General features: G+C 39.3%; 1 protein-coding gene across 4 annotated transcripts in view; it reads right to left on the bottom strand.

Annotated features, from left to right (window-relative positions):
- Window positions 1-18,557, bottom strand: part of THOC2 (THO complex 2) — a 51,674-nt gene extending 33,117 nt beyond the window's left edge. For all 4 annotated transcript variants that reach the window (XR_006169971.1, XR_006169970.1, XR_006169972.1 and 1 more), the window contains exons 1-10: window positions 18,418-18,557; window positions 12,951-13,009; window positions 12,002-12,093; window positions 10,181-10,232; window positions 8,395-8,465; window positions 6,983-7,104; window positions 6,034-6,167; window positions 4,308-4,474; window positions 3,440-3,532; window positions 917-1,072 (exon numbers count right to left, since the gene is read on the bottom strand). Coding sequence is in view for 1 of the 4 variants with exons in the window: in XM_042824836.1 (XP_042680770.1) it covers window positions 917-1,072; window positions 3,440-3,532; window positions 4,308-4,474; window positions 6,034-6,167; window positions 6,983-7,104; window positions 8,395-8,465; window positions 10,181-10,232; window positions 12,002-12,093; window positions 12,951-13,009; window positions 18,418-18,479 (1,008 nt within the window). In the remaining 3 variants the exon portion in view is untranslated. The remainder of the gene's footprint in view (window positions 1-916; window positions 1,073-3,439; window positions 3,533-4,307; window positions 4,475-6,033; window positions 6,168-6,982; window positions 7,105-8,394; window positions 8,466-10,180; window positions 10,233-12,001; window positions 12,094-12,950; window positions 13,010-18,417) is intronic.
- Between the last annotated feature and the right edge of the window lie 9,093 nt (window positions 18,558-27,650).

The raw sequence follows: 27,650 nt of genomic DNA, 5'->3' as shown, positions 1-27,650 counted from the left end.
CCAGCAGAACATTTCCTAGTGCTTAAATTTAAATCTTAGCCATAAAAAACACTCTTAATCCGATATCACTTTAAATACGTATGCTCCCTATGCCCAGGAGTTTATCCTTCCATCACAATATTGTGATGTGTGCTGCAGAGGACACTGAGAGGATACCTAGCTCAACTAACCACAGAATAGATAGACCAAAATGATTTGGTATAATAAAAAGCTGTGTGGCACAGAGATAAAAAACTTAAAACGAGTGAAAGGAATCAGTTTAAGCAGCAGATTACAACTGCAGTTGGGAGCCATAGAGCAGTGACCACATCAGCTGCTTAAGGGATGAGAATGAAATTAAGTTTTTCAAGTTAGTCAAGAAAAAGAGAAAGAAAGGTCAGAGATGTTCTATCCTATCTTGATTCTGTACAAGTAGGAATAAGTAGACAAAACAGCTGGATATCATGAATCAGAGGGATAAAGAAAATGAAAAGCAGGAGATGTCAGCACTCATGGATTTCTCTCTCCTTTCCAGTACAACTACATGATGCAAATAGTCAGCAATTGACCTTTTTTTGTGCATTTTATTTAAATAAGACATGAGTAGCGCTGAAAACACTGAAATGAAGGGGGGGGGAAAAGTATCTTGAGAACTTTTTAAACTACAAAGCTTGAATACACTTTAGCAAGTTAGACCTAGGGCACAGTAACAAGACATGACACAGCAGCACCTTAAATATAAAGCACACAATTGCACCAAGATATAGATCTTAAGGCAAAGAGGACAGTTTTGACTTAAAATATACAACTTTTTTGTTCAATATTTTCTCAAATACAAAAATATTTTCATAGTCAATGCCTACACTCAGCTTACAGTTGTTTTCTTGAAGACTACACACACACACGCACACACACACACACACACACACACACAAACCTTCTCGGTTTTCTCCTCCTCTTTTTCTTTTTCCTTCTCCTTTTCCTCAGTTTTCTCAGAGGATAAGACAACCATGGTGAGTTTTCTCACAATCTGCTTAGCTTCCACTATCTCTCGCTTGTGTTCTTCAATGATGGCATTATCCCCTGGAAGAAGCTAAGAAAAAAGAAAAACATTATTCATTTTCAGAAATAACTGATTTATTCCTTCCTGATATTCACCAACTGAGCACCAGGCAGAACCTGTGTTTTTCTTTGACACTAATCACAAACTTACCTCTTGGAAGATTATCCTCCTTGTTATCATAGCCCCAACAGAAATTATACTATTAACAAACTACTGAAATCAATAACAGATTAAGAATATACTGTTCACCTTCTACTCCTTACCAGCATAGTTAAACATTCAGTAGTAGATGCTTTGTGACAACTGAGCACATGATTGATAATCACATTAAATGCCTTAAAACAAAGAGAATGGTCATGTAAAGAAAACTGTATTTCACCACTAAAAAAATAACATACAGTTATTTTTTATAGCATACATACAGTTCAATGGCCCTTCATTTTATAGAATCACTTAATGCTTGACAGCATTTCCTATTCACCAGCAATTTGGATTAAGCAGGTGTAACATCTGCTCCTTAAAGAGGTGTTACATTAAGAAACCTGATACAGTAAAGCCTGAGCATCATCTCGTACTTGATTGAGTGAGGAAGATAATTCTACATGCAAGAATTAGAAGTTCAAGCTGTGACAGAGTAGAAAAGGTCTGCTCGAGAGGGACACACTTCAAATCCACACAGATTTCATTCCTAAAACCCAGGCTCAAAATTTTAACTGCAAATGATCAATCGTAACTTACTGCAGAGTTAGGCCCTCTGGCAAAGTAATCTTCCACTGGTTTTAAACATGGGAATTTTTTTTTTAAATTTGATTTTTTTACCTGTTCTCTCTTCTAATAAACCGATAGTAGAATTCAGACAATCATCAACAAAGAAAAGATATGAGAACTCTTCCATTTCTTACAAGTTCGGGGGAAGAAAGAATCCCAATAGGAAAATTAAGATGTTTAAAACACAATCTACTAAAGTTCACGAAGAAATACCTTGTGAGGAAAGCCAAGAAGTAAATTACATCTTTTGGGTTCAATATCTATTATATACATGATGTCTGTGTGAGCAAAAAGCAGATCTTACAGGACTGAGGGATGGAGGGAACAAGGATATTCTTAATGAGAAGCATAAGCCCAACAACTGCTGTACAGAAGGTGCACAATGTAAGTGTTGTATTCTGAGCAGCACGTGTGTTAGACAATTTCAGGGAACTCCCCTAAGTAAAATTAAGCCTGTTTGAAAAAGAGAGGCAGAAAATGGCACGTCAAACATTCAGTCAAAGGTAAAACATGCAGCCTGCCAGAGAACTTTGAAATGGAAGCAGATAGCAAATGAGGTCAAGAATCAACACAAGAAAAGGCAAGCAGTGCAAATAAATGAAGGGGGCATTCCAGCTGTGAGACTGCCACAAAGGCATGCATACCTATTCAGGTCTGAGCCAAGACTGGGCAAGTTCTTAATTCTCAACCTAAGCATTCACCTTGTGACTTTATTAACATTTCTTAATAAACCAAAACAATCATCATGCATTCCTCCCTCCACACTGATTATCTGAGATACCCACTCCCACTCCTGCTCCATCTGACACAGTTTTAGCCAAAAAGAAGCATGAATGAAGAAACAGTCAGATTGCTACTAATGCCATTAACTGCCACACAAATCAACAGCACAACTACATTCCAAGATTCCCATAGCTTTAATTAGATCTCACTTCCTTGATTTCAGTGGAAGATTTAAGGGTCTTGAGATACACGGATATTGTGAAATTAAAATCTGGTGCATAATGTAAAAATATTTTGATAACTGTAACATTCTGTTTACCATCTGTCACATCAGTATGCTGGGTGGATGACGGAGTGCCAGCCTCGAGAACACGTCTCTCACACTCAATCAGAATACGCAACTTCATTTTGCTCTGGCAGGCTAACAATTCAGAACTCCTGTATGTGAAGTTACATACCTATCCAGGAATACCTATCTTGTTTTTTTTTTAAGCTAGTATTAAAATAAAAGGTAAGCTGTTGATCATTCTATCACTTTTTTTTCAAAAACCAAGCTTAGAGAAGTACGACACTCCAAGAGTCTAGCTCTTAGGGGAAATTACTCAGGACATTTAAAGCCCACTTCCTATCACTTAACTCATCCCCTGCACAGGCAGGAGGTAAATAAATCAAGAGGATAGTACACTCAAAGAAAGCAGTTTTCGGACTTCAGTGTGTGCTTGAGTGAATATGCATCATTAGAAAGCACTGAGAAATTTAAAAGACAGTAAGTGCACACAGACAGGTGTCAGAAGGCATATTATGAGATGTAAGCTTCAAGAACAGAATAAAACATCTGGCTTTTTTTCAAAAACTATTTTTTTCTTTTCGCCTCTGACCAAGTAGCACTGTGACTTCAGCACTTACATGAACATAAAGATCTTCCAAATCTATGAGATTATGTTGCAACAGGACAGCAGCAACTCTGTACAGGGAGGAAGGTGTCTCACCACTGGGATCCTAAAGACAAGATTGCAAATTAAAAGTCAGGAAAGAAGTGAAAGTACTTAAAGGTACATTAACACAGTTCTCCTTGCTATCATGTTATTCAAGTGATTCAACTCCGAAGGCATATTGCCATATTACTAGAATTAACTGCAGCACACAACCAGAAATGTTCAGAAATGACAAGATTCAGCTACATACACACCTTAAGGTGCTTGTATGCAATTCCTCACATTGAAAAAAATATTTGAATATTCTCTGAATAGAGTGGTCAGGTATTGGAACTGGCTGCCCTGGGAAGTGATTGTCACTGTCCTTGGAAGTGTTCAAGAAAAGCATGGATGTGGCACTTATGGACATGGTTTAGTGAGCATGGTGGAGGTGGACTGACAGTTGGACTAGATGATCACAGAGGTCTTTTCCAAACTCACTGATTCTATGACTTTCTCAAGTATCATCCAGAATTCCCTTACAAACATGCTTCTGTCTTACAAAGAACAGTGCTTCTATAACTATGTAAGTTAAAATGAAAGCATCACAATCAAGACTGTTGATTTTCCAGGACAGCCAGCTGACAGCATTCTGCTCTAAAATACATCAGAGAATTCCACTCAAGTCATGAAGTTGTTGCTTTTAAAACTGGAATGTTACAACAGATTAATTTCTATGTTTTTTGTTTTGTTTTGTTTTTTTTTTTTTAAAGAACAGCAAAAGTCTTATCACTGACTGAGGTTCAGCACTGAGTAGAATCAACCACCAGAAACAGTAATTAAGAATGCAAATACATTACCTGATAAAATTTGAATTTGAACCCAAGGATATGGCATAGAGTTTGAGGTTCACACATGTACATGTAAGACTCTATCAGTGGTACAAAGAAATCATCATACTCAGGCCTGCACTCATAGACTTCTAGGATAATATCCAAAACTCTGTTAGGATCAAGGTTAAAACATCCTACAGGAAAAGAACAGAGAAGTTTACTATTGCTACTTCTCATTTATATTCTGTTATTAACCCACAAACACATTTGTTTTTTCCAAGTTACATCAAACCTGAATTTTAACAGAAAAGAATTACATACAGCAGAACAATCTAGATTACCTGTAGCTCCACTGACTGTGTAAACTCGCATCTAATATTGAATTAGGCAAAGACAAGTCAACAGGACTTTCAATCCAAACTACACAAGAAGTATGAAATGCCATCTTAAGGGAACCATTTTGATAAACACAAAACAAACATCACTAAACCCACTGTGCTTCTTCCTTTCCTCCTTTTCCCTGTGTTGGGGCTCATTCACGCAGCTGCACAGATGAGCCATGTGAACACAGGCTGTTATTTTACATTCCCAAAAAGTGATAGTTGGACTGCAGCTAGATCCTGATCCATCTAGTTGCACTGTCACAGCAATTCAGTATTACTGCTAGCATAAGGGTGAACAGTTCATTTATTTGAAGGGAGCAGGAACAAGGACACAGATCATCCTATGCCAATGCTGAAAATTTATCTGTATATCACCAAAACTGCAGGAGTCACACCAAAAAATAAAGTGCCTACTAGTCTACATTTAGACTGCTTTCATCTTTGTTTCGTGAGAAAATTTAATCCATGCACATCCAACTATGCAGATATCTAATTAGTTTTTCTTTCCCCAAAAGCTATTTCCACTGTAGTAGGACCTGGTATGTCAGGAAAAATGACATTTTACAGGAAGTTTATCTGTAATATTGGAAATCCCAGCAGACAAAAAAAAAAAGCCATCTTCTCCAGCTCTCTTCCAATAGGAGTATTACTAATGGGATTTGGCAGTTTCTAGCAAAAGTCTGTGAAAGATGGCAGAATATAAAATATTAGCACAGCTTTTGGAAAGCGACTGCAATGTCACTGAATAAAACAAGCAACAATGCAAATACATACATTACAAAAAGAAAGCCTAAAATGTATTTAAAACAGGAAATGCCTATAATTCCCTATACTTTACACTTCATAGTTCTACTGTTACCACGAATCAGCAAAGAAATACGGAGGAAAAAAAGAAACCACAAACTGAATTACACACAGGAGTAACGTTTGCTCCTTCATGAAGAACCACTTTTTCACCTTCTCCAAAACTAGAATATTCATGCACTGAATTCAGTAAAACAGCAAGAAACACTGCTACTTTCTAATCCGCCTGCTGAAAGACAACTGGGACATCCTCAGAAGATGTTACTTCTGAGTGTGTGCTGAAACAAAGCCACAGAAGGTATGTGTGGAACATACTGAAAATAGAGTATTTAAATTAATTGCAACCACACAACATTTGCAAAACTCAGTTTTCCCAAAGAAACAGGAACTTCCAAATGTCATAATTCAGTCAGAGACAACCTAACAACACGTGTTGTTAACACAGCGTGCCTGCAACAGACCATTTGATCCCCAGATGATCTCAAACAGCTGCCTGAAGTCACCCTCCACTGTTGTAAGACCATTTAAGAAAATCAGTGACCTTATTCCTCCAACAAATCCCTTACCTATTAAAGATTTGATATTTTCAAGGATTAAATCACTAGTGATGTTTCCAGATAGGTCTTGCCCCAGTTCTGCAATCAGCTTTGCATAACCTTCGTTCTCCTCTCGTAATAAATTGAATTTCTGTTGCTTGTAGCTGCAAAGAGAAATCAAATGTTATTAACACATTCACAGTAAAGTTTATTCATGATCTTATAAATATTAAGTTCCCCATTCAAATTGCTAATTTTGAATAAATTCAGTAAATAAGTTTTATCAGCTATTGGAAAAATTGGAGAATGCAGTCAAACAAAAACCTTCAAGGGAGCAAGCAGTCTCCAAATACATCCAGCTCTCCTTTTGTTTGAAATTAAGGTCATTTAAAAGCAAGATGATGTTTGTACTGACAATGAATCCTGTTCTTGCATCCTACGCATGACAGTCCCAGAACTGCCTATCACCTTAGCATGCTGCTCACTGGGACTTGTTGCAGCTTTCAGCGCTCTTTGACACAGAGACTGACCTATTGGATGCAGAAAAATACACATACACAAAAATATATACTATGTTGCTAGGACTAGCATAACAGCATTTATGGAAACACTAAATGCCTATGCTTAACAGATACAGCAACAAAAAATTTGCTCTTATTTTGCAAATTAACATTTGTGACAAATAAAATGAAAGTATTTCATCTGCACATACAGAAAACATCACAGCAATAGGTCAAATTAGAACAGCCTTCAGTTTCCACATTCTTGAGAAACGGAAGAGGGCTAATGAGGTTCTATCATCATCAGTGATTTCCTAAAAGCACAGCAAAACATTTTTCCTAAAAGAAAACTGAGTATTTTATTATAACAAACTTTCTTAGAAAACACTGTTACCAAATCAAATACCACTGCTCTTTCTCACCTCACCTTCCAAAAAAACACAAAGAAAGAAAAAACCCAACCCTTGTCCACAACTTACAATAGTTTTGTCTTTATTTTAACAGATTTCTGATTGAACTGTTGAGACTGCTTGATCAGTCCTAATGATTCCAGTGTTTCTGGATCTAAACGCTCCTTTAGGACAGTGTCAGATACAAGATACTAAAAGAAAACAAAGACACACATCAGATTTGTCAGCTGTGAAGACCTAGACACGTGCACATCACATACCTTCATACTAGTTTTGTAACAATGCCTTTAGAACAAAACCTGGAAACTACTTCACCCAAACTGGAACTTCAGAAGGATAGAAGTCAGGTACAAGAACACCTTGAATAACAAGCTGTAGAGCTTAATTGCTGGTTACTGTATATTGCTTAGCAGCCAGGGATGTTATTACAAGAACCACACATTTGTAAAGCTTATGCCCACTCCCCACCATCCTTAAGAAAAGCCTTTATTTCATATGATGATTTTTCTTATGAGTTAAGCTTATTCTACATCATTAGGAATGCCACTTCAAAAGGCAAGAGTTGGATGCATAAAGAAGTCCTGCAACACAAACTTCAGAAGCAAAGTTTCTGTTTAACTGAAGGGAAAAATGTTCAGCTCTCTCAAAACTCCTTAGAAGAACTCAAGGGACAACTATACCATCTCACCATGATGCAAGAGGTAAAGGTACTCAGAAAGCATCACGTATTAGATTAGCTAAAGTAGTTAAAAAATACAGGCATAGGAAATGGTAACAACACATCCTACTTAATCAGCTGGTCTAATTAAAAGATGTGGTTACCAGCCTTCTTCCAGTATTGCTTGTTTTAAGGATTTTTAAAATTCTCATTAAAGAAAAAAAAGAAAGAGGGAGAAAAAACAAACAAAACATAGATGCCTTTAGGAACTTAAGAGTCTCAATTCAGAATGCAGGGCACAACTCTGGATCAAAATTACTTGTATTTTCCCTCTTTCCTGAAAAACCAATGCTTATTTCTGATAGCACTTCTCATACTTTAAGTTCTTACTTCATCATTCCTATGTTATGTTCTTCCTCCATCCAAAAACCCCTCACTGAACAATAATGCAGCAGCCTTGCTGCACGACAAGGTTGTCTGGATTCCAACAAACGTTTTGCTCTTCATTAACAACAATGGGAAAGTAAATGAACTATTGGTATACAAGCAACTTTCCTTGTGCTCTTGAACTAAATTACACTGTGGGTTCGCACTGCTACAACATTAAAACTACATGCAGTATTTTCTAAAAACAGGAAAATAAAAGTGTGACATAGGTTGGGCCATATCTTCAACTTTTAATCAGGACACTTTTCTTAAATTAAAAAAAAAAAAAAAAGGAAAGAATTCACCCATCATAACCACAGACCTTTAAAAATCTGCAAATCATCCTCTCAGATTTTGGCAAACACATTTACTAAAACAATTTCTAAATGCAACTTACCAAGCATGATAACACCAGCTGAGTAAAACAATCCCTTTTAGTTTTTTCTTCTAAGCAACTTGTTTCAATATCTAGAACAAAGGAAGATGAGAATGGGGAAGAAGAAAAAGAAGCAATCATTACTTGTGGAAACTTGCCTGCCATACTCAAAGAATTTAAATACTTTCTTCCTTAATTATTATTCTGATAAGTGCAAACAACAACACAATGCAAAGTATCTCGTTTGTACCTTGCTAACTTCCTGCTACCTTTTAGTTCACTTTGATGCCCATGAAATATTTTAACAAAGCTCAAAGACCCACAAATCACATGAAAAGATAGAAAAGAAGCCAGAGGAACACCATAACAATGATTACTTCCATTTTCTCTTAGAACAACGTTTATAGCAAGCATTAAGAATCAATAAGATGGAAAGAACAGAAATACAAATTGCTGAAGAAAACTGGGTGATCCTAGCCTTAACATCATAATGTTCTAGATTCCTTTGCCTGGACTTCAAAGTAACTGCTGCTTACTGCCCAGTCACCAGTCTTTTACTAGCTATAATTCTGTATTTCAGTTCTTTCTTTTTTGTCAATGACTGGATACAATTCAGAAATTCATTCCTGTGAGGAGAGGCTATAAAACAATCACCAAGGAAGAATGCTCATCTAGAACAGATGAAAAAAAAGGAGTGGAAAACCCAGTAAGATGGAATGTTATTTGCCGGGGGGAAGAGGGGGGAAATAAAGAAAGCAATCCTAATAGTAACAGATACAGCTCAGAGAGGGGGAAAAAAAGCATTAAACTCAGTCAAAAAATAAGCAAGCAGTTACATTGAATTTCATTTTGTCTCTGCAGTTTGAAGCATAGCTCCCACTCATACTACCTCTCTGCTACTTGTAGCTGCATGGCATTTGGCTACATAATTTCAGCTAGGGAAGCAAGCACATATATTAATTTCAGTCATTTAAGTAGTTCAAGGAGTGACCCATTCAAGTTCTCTAGCTCAGCTGAAAAGTAAAAGGCGACAATGTAGCACTGCATTATAAAAACCTAACTATTGCAAAGAAAATGATGATACAAGTAGACAGAAATATTAGGAATGAAATAACCAAACTGTATCAATGACAAGTTGCAGAATTCAAGCTACCTACTAAAACATAACTGATTGTGCACAGCCAGGCTCAGCATTGGCTGAAGCCACATCTGTGATGAACAGACTGGCAACAGAATTCATTGAGATCTGTTGAGAAGTACAAAGGAGCACAGAGCAAGATGTTAAAGTGCGATCTGAAAAAAGGATATTAAAATTCTACTAATGACAGAAACAGCTTTGGATCAACAAAATGCAACACAAAAATCCAGAAGTTACTAACAGAGTAAGAAGTACACATCTCTAAAATCTAAGCTGTCATCATTAACTAACAATGACAGCAGAGGTAAGAGTCTTTACAGAGCCCATTGTGAGAACAGAAGATGGCACAGCAGGAATGCAACTGATTGTCACTGGCTGCACTAACTGGCACCCAGCTCTCTTACGAGCCGCCTCCCCTAATTTCTCTTGGCAGAGCCATTTCCACTCCCCTTAGTAGGTAAAGATATCTAGAAACTATAACTGAACAAAGCAGAATAAAAAGACGTTAAGCACTTAGGTACAGAAGCACTGAACAAGAATGAACACATTTTGTAATTTTAAGTCACGCTTTGCAGATCAAGTAAGAAATCCTGCAGAAATGAATAACTAAAAGTACAAAACGTATTTCTTCAAATCTGTCACAGCATGGAAAGGAAGCTTACAGCTTACCTAATATGCAGAATGCATCAGCTAAGATGGAAGGCATGTCCTCACGAAACTCCTAATGAGGAAAAAGAAGAACACATAGTAAATACAGAATTTACAACATGTACACTGAAAATCCTTGCTCTACTGCATAAAAGAATATTTGATCAAAACATTCAGATTAATAATGCGTTATTAAATGAAGTGGCCCATTCAACAATACATAAATAGCAAATAATTACTGATTGCAGAGAAGATGCACCAAAAGACCCAGTAAGAATATTTGGGAAACATCTGAAAGAACTCCCTGACAGACAAATCTACATACATATTAGACATTTAAAATCTGAAAGGGATCTTCTACCACTAATCAATTTCTTTCATTTCTATGTGTGCATAGCAACTGATTTCTAGAAATAAGTTCTGTCTTTGCTTATGAACCATGTGGGAGAAAGGAGGGGAAGAATACAGGCGTGTGCACATTAAGAAAGAAAAATATATGCTTTCCCTCCCCCCGCCCCCTCACCCCAGTGATTCTCTCAGTCTGGAATATCAAACAAAAAAAGTTCAGTCTTTACAAAAACTCACAACAATTTTCTTAAAGAGCCACACACAATTCACTGCATATGCCTCTGTAATTGTGCATAGCATAGTAATATGCACAGTAACAATAAACAGTGAGAATGTAATTTGGGCATTTAAGATTTCAAGACTGTAAAATAATTGATACCACATTAATGTAGGATTATTTGCTACTAATAACAGTGTGCATACACACACTTTCATATACGTCATCCTGCACACGTTACAACTGCAGAACTTACACCCCAGCAGCCAATTAAGTATTTTCAAAAAACAGCAATGCCAGCTAACAGCTGCCCTAAAGGAACATCCTACCTTTGAACAGCTTCCCACTTGATATCCAAGATGGGGTGACTGACTCGCAGCATTAAACCTGCCATCAAACCAGCACCAATTCTGGGTGTGTTTTTCTTAAGTTACCCATGAGTACTTGGTATTCTCCCTATCACACACCTGCGTTTGTCCAGGAATAAGTAACAGGGAGAATGAGCTCTTAGGCATATTTGCCCATGTCAAAGTCTCAAATGAATAGCAATCACGGCAAGTTTTAAAGCAAGAGAGTTGCAGATAAGTGAGAGTTTATAATTAAAAAAAAAAAATCATGCAGCTCTAAAGCTTTTCTAGAAAACCTGTTTTTCCATCCTGCAACTTCCAGTACCTTCTACAATAAACGTGTCATACACAAAAGATTAAAGGGTTTGCACTCTAGATTTAGGAGAGGATCTTTACAATTATGACGTTTATTTTCATTATGCATGCCTGTGCACGCAGATGAAATGCACCTAATGTACCTATTCCATACACCATGCACATATCTCAATATACACAAACACTGCAGCATCAAACAGGAACACTGTTTCTAAGGTGATCATGGGACCTGGCCATCTCAGCTGTAGAACAGTAAGCAAGCTTGCTGATACACAAATATATAAATAAAAAAAAGGTAGGTGGCATGACTGGCATGCTGCATAAGCAGTTAAACCTATTTCTAGCATTTACAAAAAACTTTAGTCTCCACATAGCCTTAAATTACCTAATCTGTAATTTATGCTAACATGAACATAACCACTCACCACAAAAGCCAGAAAAACAGAAATGCTGACAACCTGTATGTATTTCAAGTGACAGAAATGAAGAAAAAGGATTTGACAAGTTTTCAGACATGAAAAACTATCTTCTTGAATACCATCCATCTTAATCTTCATTCAGATTTCATAACAGACTAAAACTTCAATAAGCAAATCAATACAAATATAAACTTACTATAATATCAGCAAGAACACCAGAAGCTTGTTCATGCTTTAAGTTTCCTCTCACAACATGAGATGAAAGCTCATACAAAGCCTGCTGGATATCTGTCAAAAGAAAGCACATTATTGAAGCACAAACTAGGTACCTCTTGGCCTACATTCTAAAGCCAGGGATGTGTATGATATTGCTGTAGACTTGAGACACTTGACATGTAAAGAGGGACACAGCTCTTCATAAGAGAGGGATTATTTTACTGATTCTGACAAGACTGGAGTTGACCATCAATGTCTACAGCTTCACAAAGGAGAAAGTCAAAGACTATCTATTCTCATGAGTTTACTGAATAACAGTAAAACAGGATGAAAAACTGCAGTTTTCAGTGAGCATAACGACTTGAATCTTTGCTGTTGACTTAAACAGACACCTTTAGCTTATAATTCACATGGGCATTGGGTTTTATTTCAGAACATTTTCTTATCTCATAACACGTATGCCATCAAAAACTATTTATCTTTCAGAAAGAGAAAACTTAACAGGAATGAAATGCCTCAGAAGGACTTCAATTATTACAAAAGTCTGCCACAACTGAAGGAAACGATTTTACAAAAGCTTACATTATACTGAAATATTAAGCACAGGTATTACATCTGAGAAAAATCTTGCAATGCCAAATGTGGTGGCTGCAAAAACAGCTGCGGTCAGCTCGTCAGGGAGTGTTCTTTAAAAAAACAACTGCAGCGTTGCTATAATTTTGACGTACAAGAAATGTTAGAATTCCACGCTTCCAACCTGCAATTGCAGCATGCAGTTGGCTCAATAAATAGTGCTTTCCACGAGCACAGCCACTGCAGAGCGCATCAAAACTTCTCCTTTACATTTCAAAGATTTCCTAAAGCAAGAATTTAAAAAAACCTGGAATTTTAATTTCAAAGATAAAGGAAAACAAACGAACACAACTCACCTCTGAAAGTGAGGCTGTCATGGCTTTTGTCTTCACTGAGAGCGCGACACAGTTGCAAACTGTAGTAAAGAAAATATTAACACTATTTAAAAACAGCTAGATATTAGGAAATTAGTGTTAGATAACCCACAAATGTTTCAGGGCTGTTGTTGTTGTGGCTAAAATAATTTTAATTCAAGGCAGTTTAAGTGCCTACGTACATTTTGGCTTTCACACGCACTAATTCACAGGAGAAAGTAAAGGAAGAGCAAAGAAACACAAAGCTCCTAATACATCACATACAGAATGGGATCTTCATGCTTCACTCACAGGAAATTCTGACCAGTAATTTTTAACCAACACAAACATGATTTCCTTACACAGTGCTTTAGCAAGAATAAAACAGACTCTATCTCCAAGTACATGCTGTAACCACTGAGGATTCACTACAGGCTGCAAAGGCCTGTTCTGTTGTGTTATGTTTTCTTGGTCACTGCCAAAGTCACTCCTTAAGCAAATCAGCCATATGTAAGCAGCACACCAAACACCGTACAGACTGGGCCACAAAACAAAATTCTAGCTCCCTGCATTATGAAACGAATGCTGCAATAGCAGGCTACATGACACTGAAGGCTTAGACACAGACATGCAACCCAAACTTCCAAGGGCTTTATCTTCCATTACAATTTTCACTCCAGGAGGAGGCTGCAAAAGCAGCTTCACCTCAACGAGCATCAGCACTCAAGAGGTGGCGCTTTACCTCCTTTACTACAGCCACCAAAGATGTCCTCCAATAACCTTATTCACACTTGCAAGTTTTCAGTCAAGTTTACCATTCTTCCAGAACTTTCCATAAGAACAAACTGAAGGCAGCAACAGAGTTACATTGTATTCCTACATAAATCCTAAGTCTACAGCCTCCTACCTGACCAATTCTTTCACATTACCTAACAAGGCAAGTAAGTACTACTGCTACAGAGTCTCATTATGGAAAAATAAATCACAAAGAAGCACTTGGTAGCAATCCATCACTCCTATTTGTATCCTGCACAGACTGTTACCTCTCCAGCAAGACTAAACCACTGCTCCAGCAATCAAAGAATAATATTAAGCAAGGCATATTTACCCTCTAAAGACGACTGGAACATGGTTTTACACAGAAGCAGGATGTGATCATAAGAAATACGCAACCTGAGCAAAAAGCGACGCCAGGGCAATGACATCTCTAACGCTATTGCACAAAACGAAATACAATCCTAAACTACCAGAAAAGACAGTGCAAAGAAACGGACAATATTCTGTGTTTCACAAGCTGTAAATGGTAATGCTAAATGCACTTCTTTCTGAAGCAAGGATGGTTTTTTTCAGCCATTCTCAATGACAATTTAACTCACGCCAGATCTAAAATTTTGATAGCTACTCCACACACAAGGTGTGAATGAAGGAATCGTTTTTAAGCTCTGAAAACAAGTAACAGTCAGGTGAAACCTCCAATTCTACAGAATTATCAGCTTATCAAGAAGTCAAACACCAGAATAAAGGGAGCAGTAAGGAAGGAAGACAAGGCAGAAGCCCCCCATCCAGTACCAAAAAGCCATGATGTTAGTTACCCAGTCTTAGCTGAGTACAGAAGTTAAAAAAATTAAAACATCAGCCCTTCCAAACCATCAATATCTGTATGATTTACCAACCAAGAAAAAAAAAAAAAAAAAAAAAAAAAAAAAAAAAAGAAACAATATTTTCCCACTTAAAGCCCAGAAAATGGAAACTTACCAGGTCCAGCTTTCAGTTCAACAGTCCAAACATCAAAAGGTTTACAACTCTAACTTCACTCTGGTTCATTTCTGCAAGTTTAGGATGTGGAACTTCCCTATCCTACTACATTCCACCTGAGTATAACCAAGGTAATAAACCCAAACTGCAAGTTGAGTACAGAATAAGCCAGGAAATAAACATCTAAACACAACAACAGAAAGAATCACTGCTGAAAAAAAATGTAAAAAAAAAAAAAAAAAAGTTGTTTTGGTTGAAGATGGGCTGCGTTTGTTTAAACAACAGCAGCTCCAAAGTTCTGCAGGTGCTCAACACAAGTTTGCACAGAGCCAGAAGTTGGACCTCAGCCTCCCAGTTCACACACAACGTCCTACATACACACAGTTACACTCTCACACATAGCATAAGGCAGAAGTTATCATAAAGTGCACGTGTCTGCAAATATTGACTACACGCAGAACTCCACTGATGCAGGCAGCTCTTTTGTTGAGCTGAAACACAAACAATGGCATTTTGCAGCTAGGATGGCCAAACTACAACTGAAGCCTGCTTTCCTGACTCTCAGCCCTCTAATTGCTACTCAACCTTATGACACGCCTCACGCACACAGAGCAACAAACACTGTAGGAGGGCCAGAACGACTTTGTCTCAAAATCTCAAGTTCACTGAACATTGAGCTTCTTCAGTTCATCATGAAGTTTAACATACTGCATAAATGGCCAGCTGAGCGCGCTATTAAAGTCCTGCTTCTCTCTTCAGTCTGTTTGATCTGTCACACACAAAAAACACCAACAAGCAAGAGCAATCCCATAAGCACTTGCCATTGCACGTCTGTTCTCTACGTTTCTGTTCACTACAGCCGTACACCAGCACCTTGCTGTGGAAGGCGCTACAGAAAACAATACAGCGTCCATGCAAAAGGACTGTATACACATACACAAATAGATAGGATCCTATAAGCCAGTCACTCACACGTGCCAACTCAATCTCCACACTACCTGGCAGAAATTAAGATTTCTGCAGAATTTAAATAATGTGTATTTAGACAGAGAAGGATCTGAACAAAAAGAAGACAAGTGATGAGCACTTTGTGACAAACCTCTAGCTTTGGTAACTAAAAAAACCTCAAAACTGGTATGTGGTCTACATTCATGTATCCATATCAGACATTATTACACATTGGTCACTGGGTTAATTAAATTAGAAGAGCTCAACAGTGCCCAAGAAGTGCACGGCCTCCACTCTGCAGGCTCCAGAATGCCACCTCACCTATTCACCTGGGACTTCTCAGGACACACAAAACCCTCATCTTTGGGGTTCTGACCGCTACCAAACCATGAGGACAAAGGGATCATATCAGAAATAATAAGTTCACTATTTCCCATGGGAGTGAAAGAAAATATAGAAGATAGTCAGTCAAAAAACTGATTTTACTACTGCACTTCCTTAGGAACGACTCTGTATTTCACTTTCAAGTAACTTTTTATTTATTTATTTTTTACTAACAGAACCTCCAAAAGACTACAGTCATATTTTAAATCTGTACATCTTACAGAATAGGCAGAGCACTGCCACACATCTCAGGACCGTGTAAGAACACATAACAGCAACCACCTTTAGCATTCGTTGGTAACTGCAGTGCAAGCCAAAACACTAAAGGCAAATCATTTACTTTTTTCAGTACACTGCCAAAATACCAACTCAGGCTGACCTAATCAGATCCTGTAAAATAATCCAGTAAATAAATATTTCTACTTAATTCATATTTTTGGGTCTTTGTTTTAGATAAACAGTTTGGTAAAGCAAGAAGTATCACTACATCTACTTACCTTTTAATTTAGCACTTTAAAATATTTTGTGTGCTTTGGTTTGGAAAGAAAGTATAATCGTTTTATTTTCATCCAGTTAGAAGAAATGAATAGGAGACAAGTTTTGGAAAAACAAAGGCTAAGTTAAATACCAAAAAGTTCCTCCCAGAAAATGTGGTTTCTTACAAAGTTCTCCAGGACAGATGCATCTACGGATGCATTATCTTGTGCCTAGAAAATAATTTCATGCATATTTCACATTCATAAAGCTGACAACTCTTATCCAGCTGCAATCACATTGCCTTTAGAACTAATGGCTTTTCTTGCAAGCCACTGTTAACACCACGTCTGAAACTGTATTTCATTTGGAATAAGGGCCACAGTAGAGGAATTTCACAAATTTTATTGCCCCATAGGAGGTTCACACTTTCTTCACAGTCACATTTAAGAAGTAGGGCTGCAGGAGAAAGGAAGACCCACAAGAGGTTTGTCCATAGCCTTCCCACAGCTCAAATTCTGAGAATTCAGTTGAAACTGTTAACTGATCAACTAGAACATTGCTGTCCTCAGGCTCCATACAACCTCAGAGATCCTAACAGGGAAGTTACAAAAATCATCATCTTATTTGATGACAAAAGACAAAAAACAACTCAAGGGCTACTGTAGGAAGAAAAAGTGGATCTGTATGCACATCACATACAAAACCACATTTTATTAGTGCTACTAGCATACTTTCAAAAGACATCAGTATGTATGTTCTTACATGTTAACCTTTGTTGTTCATACAGAAGTTTAACCAACTTCAGGCAATAAATAAAGAGACTTTTTACTAAGGATTTTCCAGCTGTTGTTGTGCAGTCAATGCTTTAAAGTCAGTGAAACCTCCATTATCCAGGAGCTCCTAAACACCTAAGTTTTTCTTTTTCAAAATTCAGGAACTGAACAGACTTTCTTTGCCCTTGTTTCACACACTTAGAAACACATTAACTCCAGCACAACTCAAGCACAGCAGTGACACAGACATAAGAAGGTCCCTTCACTACAAAGCAGAGAGTCTGGTGAATGCAGAGTTTCATGCAGAGCCTCTGTGTTTACTCTCTACCCCACTAACTTTCTCCTCAAACATGAGGCCAATCATCACCCTAACTGCTGAATCTAAATACATGAACAAAAGAAAAAGTCAAAAGGAGCAAAAATACCACAGAGTGTTTCCCATAAAGTGATCCCCCAATATTTGCCTATATTTGAAACCTCAGGGCTTTTTTTAGTTATAATAAAGGGCTAAAGGAAACAGAAAAACTAAAATATCGTTTAAGAGCACACAGTAAGTTGGGCACCCTCGTCGAAACTGATGCAGAACAGAAAAACTGACAGCCTGGTGAACGACGTGTGAGCAACAGAAGGCCGTGAAAAGGAAGCCCACAGCACAGGTGGATCGATGCGGGAAGCTGCACCCAGCCCCTCTGGCGCTCGATTCCTCTCTAGGATAACTGGAACGGGCCGACCCTACCAAGGCTGAACTGAAGCGGCAGAGCGCCAGGCGGCCGGGAACAGGCCGAAAGAGCGAAACGGCGGCCGAGCCTTCCACTAAGGCGACGGGCAGCGCGGGGCCGGTGAGACGGGAACGCTACGGGGCGCCCGAAGCCGCGGCGCGGCCCGGAGCGGGAGGGCGCGCTCGGGACCGGCCGAACCGGGCCCGGTACCGGCAGAACGGCCCAGCGGGCCCGGCGGCGCGCAGCAGGCCCGGCCCGGCCCCCGCCCTCGCACGGCTTCGTCCCCCAGCGCCGAGCCGCGGCCCCGCGTCCTGCCGCCCGCTCCCATCTCCCCGCCCCCCGCCCCTCCCCCTCCCGCAGACCGGAGGCCCGTCGGCGCCCCGCCGCCCTCCCGCGCCCGGCCCCAGCACTCACAACTCGTTCCTGCCCCCCTTTTCCCAGTTCTTTATCCACTCGGCGGGGAGCACGATCGCCATCTTCCCTGTGTGGCGCCGAGAAGCCCGGATGCGGGAGCGACGGGCGCAGGTCAGAGGGGACGCCGCGGCCCGCGAGGCACGACGGGACGGCCGCGCCGTGCCTAAGGAGACGGCGCGCGCAGGGCCGCGACGGCGCGTGCTCCGCAACGCCCCGAGGAGTGACGTCACCGAGCCCGGTAACAGCGCTGCGGCGTATGGGCGTTCCGTGCGCCGTCCCTTCGTGCCGAGGCGGGCGCTGCAGATGCGATGTCGCAGCTGTGCGTTTCGTAACTGCCATTTTTTACGTCAGTGTTAGAACTCGGAGACAAAACGTTGTGCTTTGAAATACGGGCTTGCATAATTTGAGCGTGGTGCTGAAGCATGCAGGAGAGAAGTGGAGGAGAGAAGTGCTCCATGCTACATGCTCTCAGTTCACGTAGCCGTGGCAGGGATTAATGGCAGAGCTGATTGTTAAAGACTGTAGAAATGCAGTTGGGACCATATGCAGAATGCACAAGGCTTTCAGCAGGTCTTGTATCTGTGTGGCTGTCACCCGAATCTTGGCATGTATCAGTCTAATATGGAAGCATGACATTTTTTAAAGGATGAGAGTTGTATGCAGGTTTTGGTTCCCAAAGCTTCACAGTGTGAATGTCACTGAAAAGAACTGCAGAAAATCCATGCAAGCATTGTATGTCAACCATTCCTTTCAGTGCTAGGTGTATGAGTTTAACTGTATGAGTTTCAATCGGGCCAAGTGCCGGGCCCTGTATTTTGGTCACAACAACCCCAGGCAACCCTACAGGCCTGGGGAGGAGAGGCTGGAAGCTGCCTGATGGAAAGGGACCTTGGTGTGCTGATGGGCAGTGGGCTGAACATGAGCCAGCAGTGTGCCCAGGTGGCCAAGAAGGCCAATGGCATCCTGGCTTGGATCAGGAATGCTGTGGTGAGCAGGACCAGGGAAGTCATCCTGCCCTGCACTCAGCACTGGTGAGGCCTCACCTCCAGTGCTGTGTTCAGTTTGGGGCACCTCAGTGCAGAAAGGAATGGAGGTGAAGAGCAACAAGGCTGGTGAAGGGCTTGGAGAATATGGCCTATGAAGAGAGACTGAAGGAACTGGGGCTGTTCAGTCTGGGGAAGAGGAGGAGGCTGAGGGGAAACCTTACTGCTCTCTTCCAATATCTGAAAGGTGATTGCACTGAGAGCGGGGTTGATCTCTTCTTACTGATGACAGGATGAGGGGAAATGGCCTCGAGTTGTGCCAGGGTAAGTTTAGGTTGGATATCAGGAAACATTTCATTACAGAAAGGGTTGTTAAGCACTGCAATGGGCTGCTCAGGGAGGTGGTTGAGTCACCATCCTTGGATGTGTTTAAAAACCGTTTGGATGTGGTGCTCAGGGACGTGATTTAGCAGAGGGCTGTTAGAGTTAGGGTGGTAAGGTCAGGTTGTGGTTGAACTCAATGATCTTTAAGGTCTTTTCCAACCTGAGCAATTCTGTGATTCTATGATTCTAAGTGCTTTGTAATATACTCACAGTCTGTTTAGGGCCTATTCTTGTTTTATGTCTGTGCAAGCTGAGACTTGCAGACAAGGCATGAGCAGAGTTTTCCTTTTAGGCAAAGGATGGCACTGTCAGGTCCTGAAATATGAAATATTTTCTTACGTAAATATTGATTTGTAGCTCAACATTATCCACAGTTTTCAAAACATTGCCATTCTGAGTTCCAAATTACTTTTTTTTTTCAGTTTTTTAAAAAAATGATAAAAATTAGTAAAAAAAGAATTTAAAACAATGCCAAAAAGCATAGAATAATAAACTTCATAAAGAATTTTCTTATAAATCCACATGAAATTAAGTATTTTCTCAGAAATCATAGTCAAACAGAGGCATATTTCTCCAATTTCCTGGTTATAACTAGATCAGAGCAAAAAGCGGTGGCAAGCATATATAAATATATAACTGTTACTTGTGTTTTACAGAATCACAGAATCACCCGGGTTGGAAGGGACCTCAAGGATCATGCAGTTCCAACCCCCCTGCCTAGCAGGGCCACCAAACACACACATTCAGATCAGGTTGCCCAGGACCCCGTCCAACCTGGCCTTAAACACATCCAAGGACGGGGCATCCACAACCTCCCTGGGCAGCCCGTTCCAGGGCCTAACCACTCTCCTTGTAAAGAACTTCCCCCTAACATCCAACCTCAATCTTCCCTCCCTCAACTTGGATCCATTTCCCCTAGTCCTGCTGTTGTCAGCCCTTTTGAAGAGTTTACTCCCTTCCTGGGTGTAGGTTCCCTTCAGGTATTGATAGGCTGCAATGAGGTCACCCTGCAGCCTTCTCCAGGCTGAACAAGCCCAACTCCCTCAGCCTGTCCTCATAGGGAGCCTGTCCTCTGTTTTAGAGTCTAGATTCATTCTAGTCTAAATCTGCTTTCCACTACTTCCATTAGCATCACTGAAACTATTTGCTTTCTCCAGTTTAAAACAGATGTAAGAAAAACCTGATACAAATCTTCATAAAGGATCGAAATAAACCTGTATCTCGGTTGGCTAAAATATATTTTAGACATCTTTTAGAAGTTCTCTTGCAGTTAATTTAGCTATTATATGCTTCCTATTATTATTTACAAATATGCATACGTTTATATCATCCATTTATATTGTTACAATGTCTTCAATCATAGAATACTTCAGGCTGGGAGGGCCTTTAGGTAGCCACCTGCCCCAGGTACAAGTAGGCTGCTCAAAGCCTCATCTGAGAGTTTCAAATCCTTTTAAGGAGGTGATTCCACAGCAAAGATTTTGAGCACCGAAGAGATTTTTCCTTGAATCAGGTTGGAACTGTGCCTGTTCCCTCTTCTTTTGCAATACTCTCTGAGAATAACGTGGTTCCACGATATTTGTGTAGAACTAAAGAAGCACTTAGTGAATGTGAATAAAATTTGTTCTACTTATGATAGCAGCTCCTAAAACACAGACATTCATACATTTGAATGGGTACTCGACAGCCTCTAATGTTTATTCTCCATCCATTCAGAAGGCTTTTGTGTGCTTGAAAAAAGTGTCATGGGTATCCTAAGGTTCCTGTAAGTGAATCAAAGGCCTTTTTTTAAAAGCCAAGATGTTTCATTTCTCATCTCAATCAGGATGGATCTATTCAGAGAATTTTCTTTTGGCATTTTGTTTCCTTCTGCTATTTTTATAAGCTTACATTTACCTGTCTAAATATTTGGATAAAGAGAAGTCTTAAAAAGAATGAAAAATAACGATGCCTGTAAAGCCACTATATGTCACACTGCAGTCTTGAGTCACCTGCTGTCCCTCCAGCCTGAATAAAGAAGAAATCTGAATATTTTTTTCAACTTCATTGAAGAAAATGCCTCAGTTGGGCTCTATGGTAACAGCTGGATAGCAGTAAGTTATTATTAAGCCTGACTGCAACTGTAAGGCTTTCAAAGCTGTGGTATGTGATGAAGCAAATACAGTTACAAAAAAATTAGTGTTAATCTTAAAAAAAAATGCATATGCTCTTGGTTTTCTAAATAAATACTACACTAAATGTGCAAAAGCAGAAGAAAGAAAATGTTTGAACAGTTTGTTTCCTCTATAATAACCTTCTTCATGAATTTGTGCGACAAGGCACAACTTTATTATCCTCTGTAAGACACAAACAGCAGAAGGTTTTGCTCTTCTTGCACAGACATTTAAGAGTAGCAATTTGGAATAAAATGTCCTTTAATACTGTTGTGGTTTTTTTAAAGTCATGTTTATGTAAAAATTAGTTACTCTACATTCCTGAAATATGCAATTTTATTTATTAATTTATTTTTAATCAGTCACAGTTCGGTGTTATTCGTGCTTTTTTGCATTTGTTTGTTTATGGTTTGCTTTTTCTTTTTTCCATTTGTTGATTTTGGTTGTTGTAGTTTGATGGTGGATTTGATTTGTTGTTTTTTTGTTTGTTTGTTTGTTTGTTTTTTTCTGGGAACATTTCCTGAATTCTCACACAAAAGAAAAAGGGGATGACTTCCATTTGGTAAGTGCTGTTTAGACAGGATTCCTCATAAACATTATCTAGTACTGCCTGTTTCTATTCAGCTGGGCTATTGAAAAGAGAAACACTGTCATGTAAGTGACTGCCAAATAGATCTTCTAACAGTTAGGGTATTTTCATAGCTAGACTTAGTATCCATCAGCCATAGATTTAGGTTCAATTTCCTGACCACATCACCCTGGAAGGGGTCTGGTGCAGGTTTTGAAATAGTTTCATTCCACTTCTTAGTTTTTTGGTTCTGTGTATGTTCATGTGTCTGCTGATAGAGAATGGAGGGCAGAAATACTTATTAAGCTCCCTTCCACACATTTCCTGTGAAAAGGTGGCTTATTTTATTAGAAATGATGCTGTGAATCTGGAGAGCACTTCATCATCTGACCTGAGATTGAGATTGTGTCTGATAGGAATTAGAATAGTTATTTACTTGAGAGTATTTCAATCTACCTCAAGGTAGCTTGGGTGTTTGGAGGGTGTTTTTCTTTCTCTGATCAGCATAAGTAAGCAAAAATAAAAACACTGGTTCAGCAATGGAACTGAGAAATTAGAAATATGGGGGAAAAAAGATATATTTTTTTTTTTAATCACAGCTTCACTGAATGATAAAATGTTAGCTGTGAAATAAAGATTGGCAAGGCAGTTCCTGCTGGGATTTCCCTGTAGGGGGGGACAAGCTGTTCTGATGGGTAATGCTCCCAGAGCCACTGAGAACAGGGGTGATTCCTTCTTGCCTGCTTCAAAGGCACAAGGAAGAAATAGTAAATGCTTTAAGAAACGTTTTGAAACACCTTGTCTTCTGGTACATACACCTTCCTAGCAAGTGCTCTATCAAAGTCCACTATTGGAATCTCAGATATTAGTATTTAGAGTTTGAAAATATGGACAAAGTTAGGAGCTTTGCAAGTTTTGCAAGCTGAGCAGTGACAGTGTCACTGGCAAGGCAGCTGAGAGGCTTGCAGCATAACCTGGGTCCACTGCTGCAGAAAGGAGGAGTACAACTTGCAGAACAGGTACTCCAGACCTCACAGCTCATCTTTTGCTGGATTGCCTGATGGCTGGGTGTCCTGCAGGATGGCTCTACATCATTACACCTTAATGTAGCATACACCCCATAGAACTCTGTGTTTGACTTTACGGTATTTTGCTGGCAAAACCCATCGGATAACTTCAGTACATCATCAGCCCTCAATCCTGCACAGGAGAGCATGGTGCAGCAGCTCTGAGGCAGAGGCCATGCTGGTGTCTGAGGAACTCTGAGGCAGCAGTGCTACAGTTTGTGCTCCTGTCCCTCCTGTCTGGGATGTGTTCAGAGGAGACTGGAGGGTTGGCTGGGTGCTGCTGGAAGCTCAGGGAGCCAAAGTCTGCCAAAACAGCCTCTGCTTACCAATAGCTGCAGCTTGCAGGAGCTGATTGATGTGGCTGCTACTGATGTTTGTGGGCCCTTAGCTGTAGCACCTGTTAGTGGGTGAAAGTGTGAACACTGTAGTTGCCTCACATTTGTTAATTGTGAGAGCTAAGAGTATTACCACACTGAGAAAATATGAAGGTTTGAAGGTCAACCCTGCATTTGGTGAGCCCAACTCTTATCAGCATGGTCCATGCACTCATTACTGTTGTGTACCCCAAATATCAGGTATGTTAAAATAGAAGTGTCTGTGCCTAAAGATAATCATGCAAGAAAAACCTGAATTCCTAATCTTGGGGCTTGCAGACTGTTAGACAGAAAATATTTTTCTCAAACTGTCAGTCCTGACTCTTTATTCTCAGTCCCAGATCAGAAAGCACTTCTCCATTGTTTCTCTGTTCTGCTGTTTCTTTTTCTTCTGGTATCTTGATTCTGACTAGAGTCCAAAGGCAGTGTATTCTTAAATAAACCTACCTTTGTTATGAGTAATCATCGCATATATTGCTTACATGTACAGCAATATAAAACGCTCAAGAACTAAAAACAAGCTTGCCCTTCTAAGATTTAGACAGCCATCTTGAGTTTCCCCCATTTACAAGAATTCTCAGACATCATCAACACGGTGTGGGGCAATTGAAAGACCAGACTGACCAACTAAAAGGGATATATTTGTTCCCCCTAGCATCCCTCTTCATGCCTATCTTCCTCTTTTCTGCCTTTAGGACAGCCTGTGCTGAACACAAAGTAGGAGATAGGCGAGCACTGCCTTAAACGTGGCCTTTTTCAAGTGACTGTACCACTAAATTATAATGTATAGTAAGTACCTGCAATCCAATGCTAATATTGCAGCATGAAGGAGTTATGAGCAGAAAACCACATGTGGCCATATGCCAAATGCTTGCTGAGTTCAAATCCCAGCTCTAGATGACTGTTTCTTGCATTAATCAGCTCAAACGGAGCTGACGTAAATCACTAGTTGCACGTTTACCATTTTCCTCTCCATTTGGCATTTCTCTTTACTCGTCTGCTCAGAAAGTTGTGAAGGAAAGTAAATATTCCATGCTTCTTCCTGAGTTGACATTAGATGCAAGTGAACTTGGAATTAGTTTCAGCTAGCAGTACACCAAAACACCCAAAGACATCTTGTTTCATACTTGAACATGAACTTTTCTGTGGGACATCTGTTACTGGATTAAGTACAACCACCTTTATTTCATGCTTTAATTTTGCTGAGGATATTTTATCACTAATAGATTTGGGAATTGCAGGAAAGTATATCCTGCCTAAGATCTTATACCTGAAATTGAAAAAGCTCATCATGTTTTTTCAACTTTTCTGTAGTATGATGATACCCCTAAATATTTCTAGCTTCCATTTAGTCCTTTCTACCTTCACTGAAATGTAGTGGGAATGATGTTCATCACATGCTGATGAAAAGAAATAAAGGCCTGAAGGGAGTAATGCTTTTCTGAAAGAGAGATATGATATTCTGTGGACCAAAATAAAAATGCAGGACTTCCATATTGCCTTCGAACAACTCCATCTCTTCCTTCAACAGCAATACAGCAAGAACATTGGACGTAATTCAGAGAAAAAAACACAGATTTCAGGCATCTGTTCTTTATCAGTTATTTGATTTAGTAGTGCCATATTCATTAGAAATTCATTAGAAAATGTTCCTAGTTAAGTTACTGTTCTGTACTGCACTGGGCTTCAGAATTCCTATGTCAATAAGATTAGTAAGAAATAAGAAGTTACCTTAATTTCTTGCAGAATATATCAACAAAGGTGGATTCCCATATTAACTTCTGTGACTTGCGACCCCTTACTGATTAAACAGTCCATATCAATGAACTGTTTGCTGTCTAGTTCATATTTGTCCAACTCAAACATCCTGAAGTGTATTGAAATATGAAACATGTTTGTGTGAAAAAAAAAAGTCTGAAAGAGGCATTTGGTATGACTATCAGATTTATTGTGTTACAGATTCACTGAATAATTCAGATTGGAAGGGATCTCAGGAGGCGATGTAATCCAGCGTTCCAAGGGTGAGCCATGAGATCAGTTCATGTTGCCCTAGTCTGGTTGTGAAACTCTCCAAGCTTGGAGACTGCTTGAATGTCCTCATGTCTGGAAAGGCCTTGTTTGTTTCTGTTTATCTACATTGTCTACAGCTCCACCAGGCACCCCTGTGAAGAGCTAGCCTCCATCCCCTTGGTAGCTCCTTTGCAAGTGATGGAAGGCTGCTGTTAAGTACTTCCAAAGCTGTATCTTCTCCAGGCTGAACAAGCCTTTCCTGTTCCCTCTGCCACGCTTCACCATCCTGATGGTCAAGGAGTGCTGGCCTCACCCCAGTTCAAGGTTTTTCTTGTTCTGGGCTCCCTAGTACTGAACGCAGCATTGTAAATGTGGTGTAGGGAATGCTGAGTGGAGAGGGATAATGACTCCTTTCTATGTTCCTGTTCACACCATCTGCAATGCTTTTCAATCTAACGGACTTGTTTCTTCACCTATTTGTAGTATAGATTACATGAGCTGAAAGAAATACTTTACAGTATGTCATGCAGGTATGCAGTATTACGGAAACCACGCTGCGTCTATTCATGCTTATACTTCCACCCAGGATTTTCCTTATTGAATGAAGTACATCAATCAGATTGAGAGAGGTATTACCTTATCTCACTAAATATTTCATCTTTGTAAAACTTCAGCTCCTTTTTTTGTTTGTTTATCTGTGAATAAGATTCAGGGATACGACAAAGACACTCAAACCAATGGAACTGCTTTGTGATGAGTTAAGATTTGTAGGCAGTGGTTACAGGTCCTTCCATGCAAATACAAGTCCTTCCAAAGCAAATAAAAAGCGCTGAGAGGCTATCTCTGTTTGAAATCAGCAAACAAAGTCTGTTGTTTTGTTTTGTTTATAAATACAGACTACTCAACCAATTCCTGCGAGTGTGTTTCATTTTAAAGGAAAGAATGAATACAGCAAGCAGGAATATTTGTCTACGCCTAGTTCAACTTGACAAAAATATTGCCTGTGATTTTCTGCTCAAAGTTTAATTACTTTCTTTGGCTCAATTACCAGAACTCTGCTTACTGTGAAAGGTACTTCAAAGTAATACAATTAATTTTAATGTTGAGTCACCAAAGATGTTGTTAGTTTTGGCTTACAGTACAACTTACTGATTCAGAATTTTATTTTAAACTGAACTTAAAATTGTTTGTACAGAAGAACAAGAACTAGCTTGTGTAGAAGGTAAAACATTTTATAAGCATTACTCTTCTTGTTGTCATTATTTTTCTTTTCTGCTATGTTTTCTTATATTCTGGCTGTCCTGTGTATTGTGACTAGAAGTTTTGGCTTTTGTTTGATCAAAATGTTTGATTTAAACATCAAAACGCAGAAGTGGGTCACTGTAAAAACACCTTGTATGTATTTAAAAATATTTGATATTTAAAAATGATTTGCCTCTTTGGAAAAGTATCAAAATCTCAACAAAGCAATGGCATTTGTGAAAATCATTGCTAATGAATGTATTGATAATGTGGGGGTGATGAGGATTTATAAGATCAAATATTCACACTCATTCTGCACTGTTACATTGCTAACCTCTCACCATGTCATAATATTTCTGAGATCTTTAAATAAATAAATATGCTTTGCTATGGTGTGAACTGAGTTTGGTTTGATAGGAATCTCTACTATTGAAATACAGCTATTTCTCATA

This window comes from Centrocercus urophasianus, unplaced genomic scaffold (assembly GCF_019232065.1).
Source record: "Centrocercus urophasianus isolate 14NV4802_14NV808 unplaced genomic scaffold, USGS_Curo_1.0 seq_24, whole genome shotgun sequence".
In the NCBI taxonomy this organism is placed as follows: Eukaryota; Metazoa; Chordata; class Aves; order Galliformes; family Phasianidae; genus Centrocercus; species Centrocercus urophasianus.
This window is presented reverse-complemented; position numbering and strand designations above follow the sequence as displayed.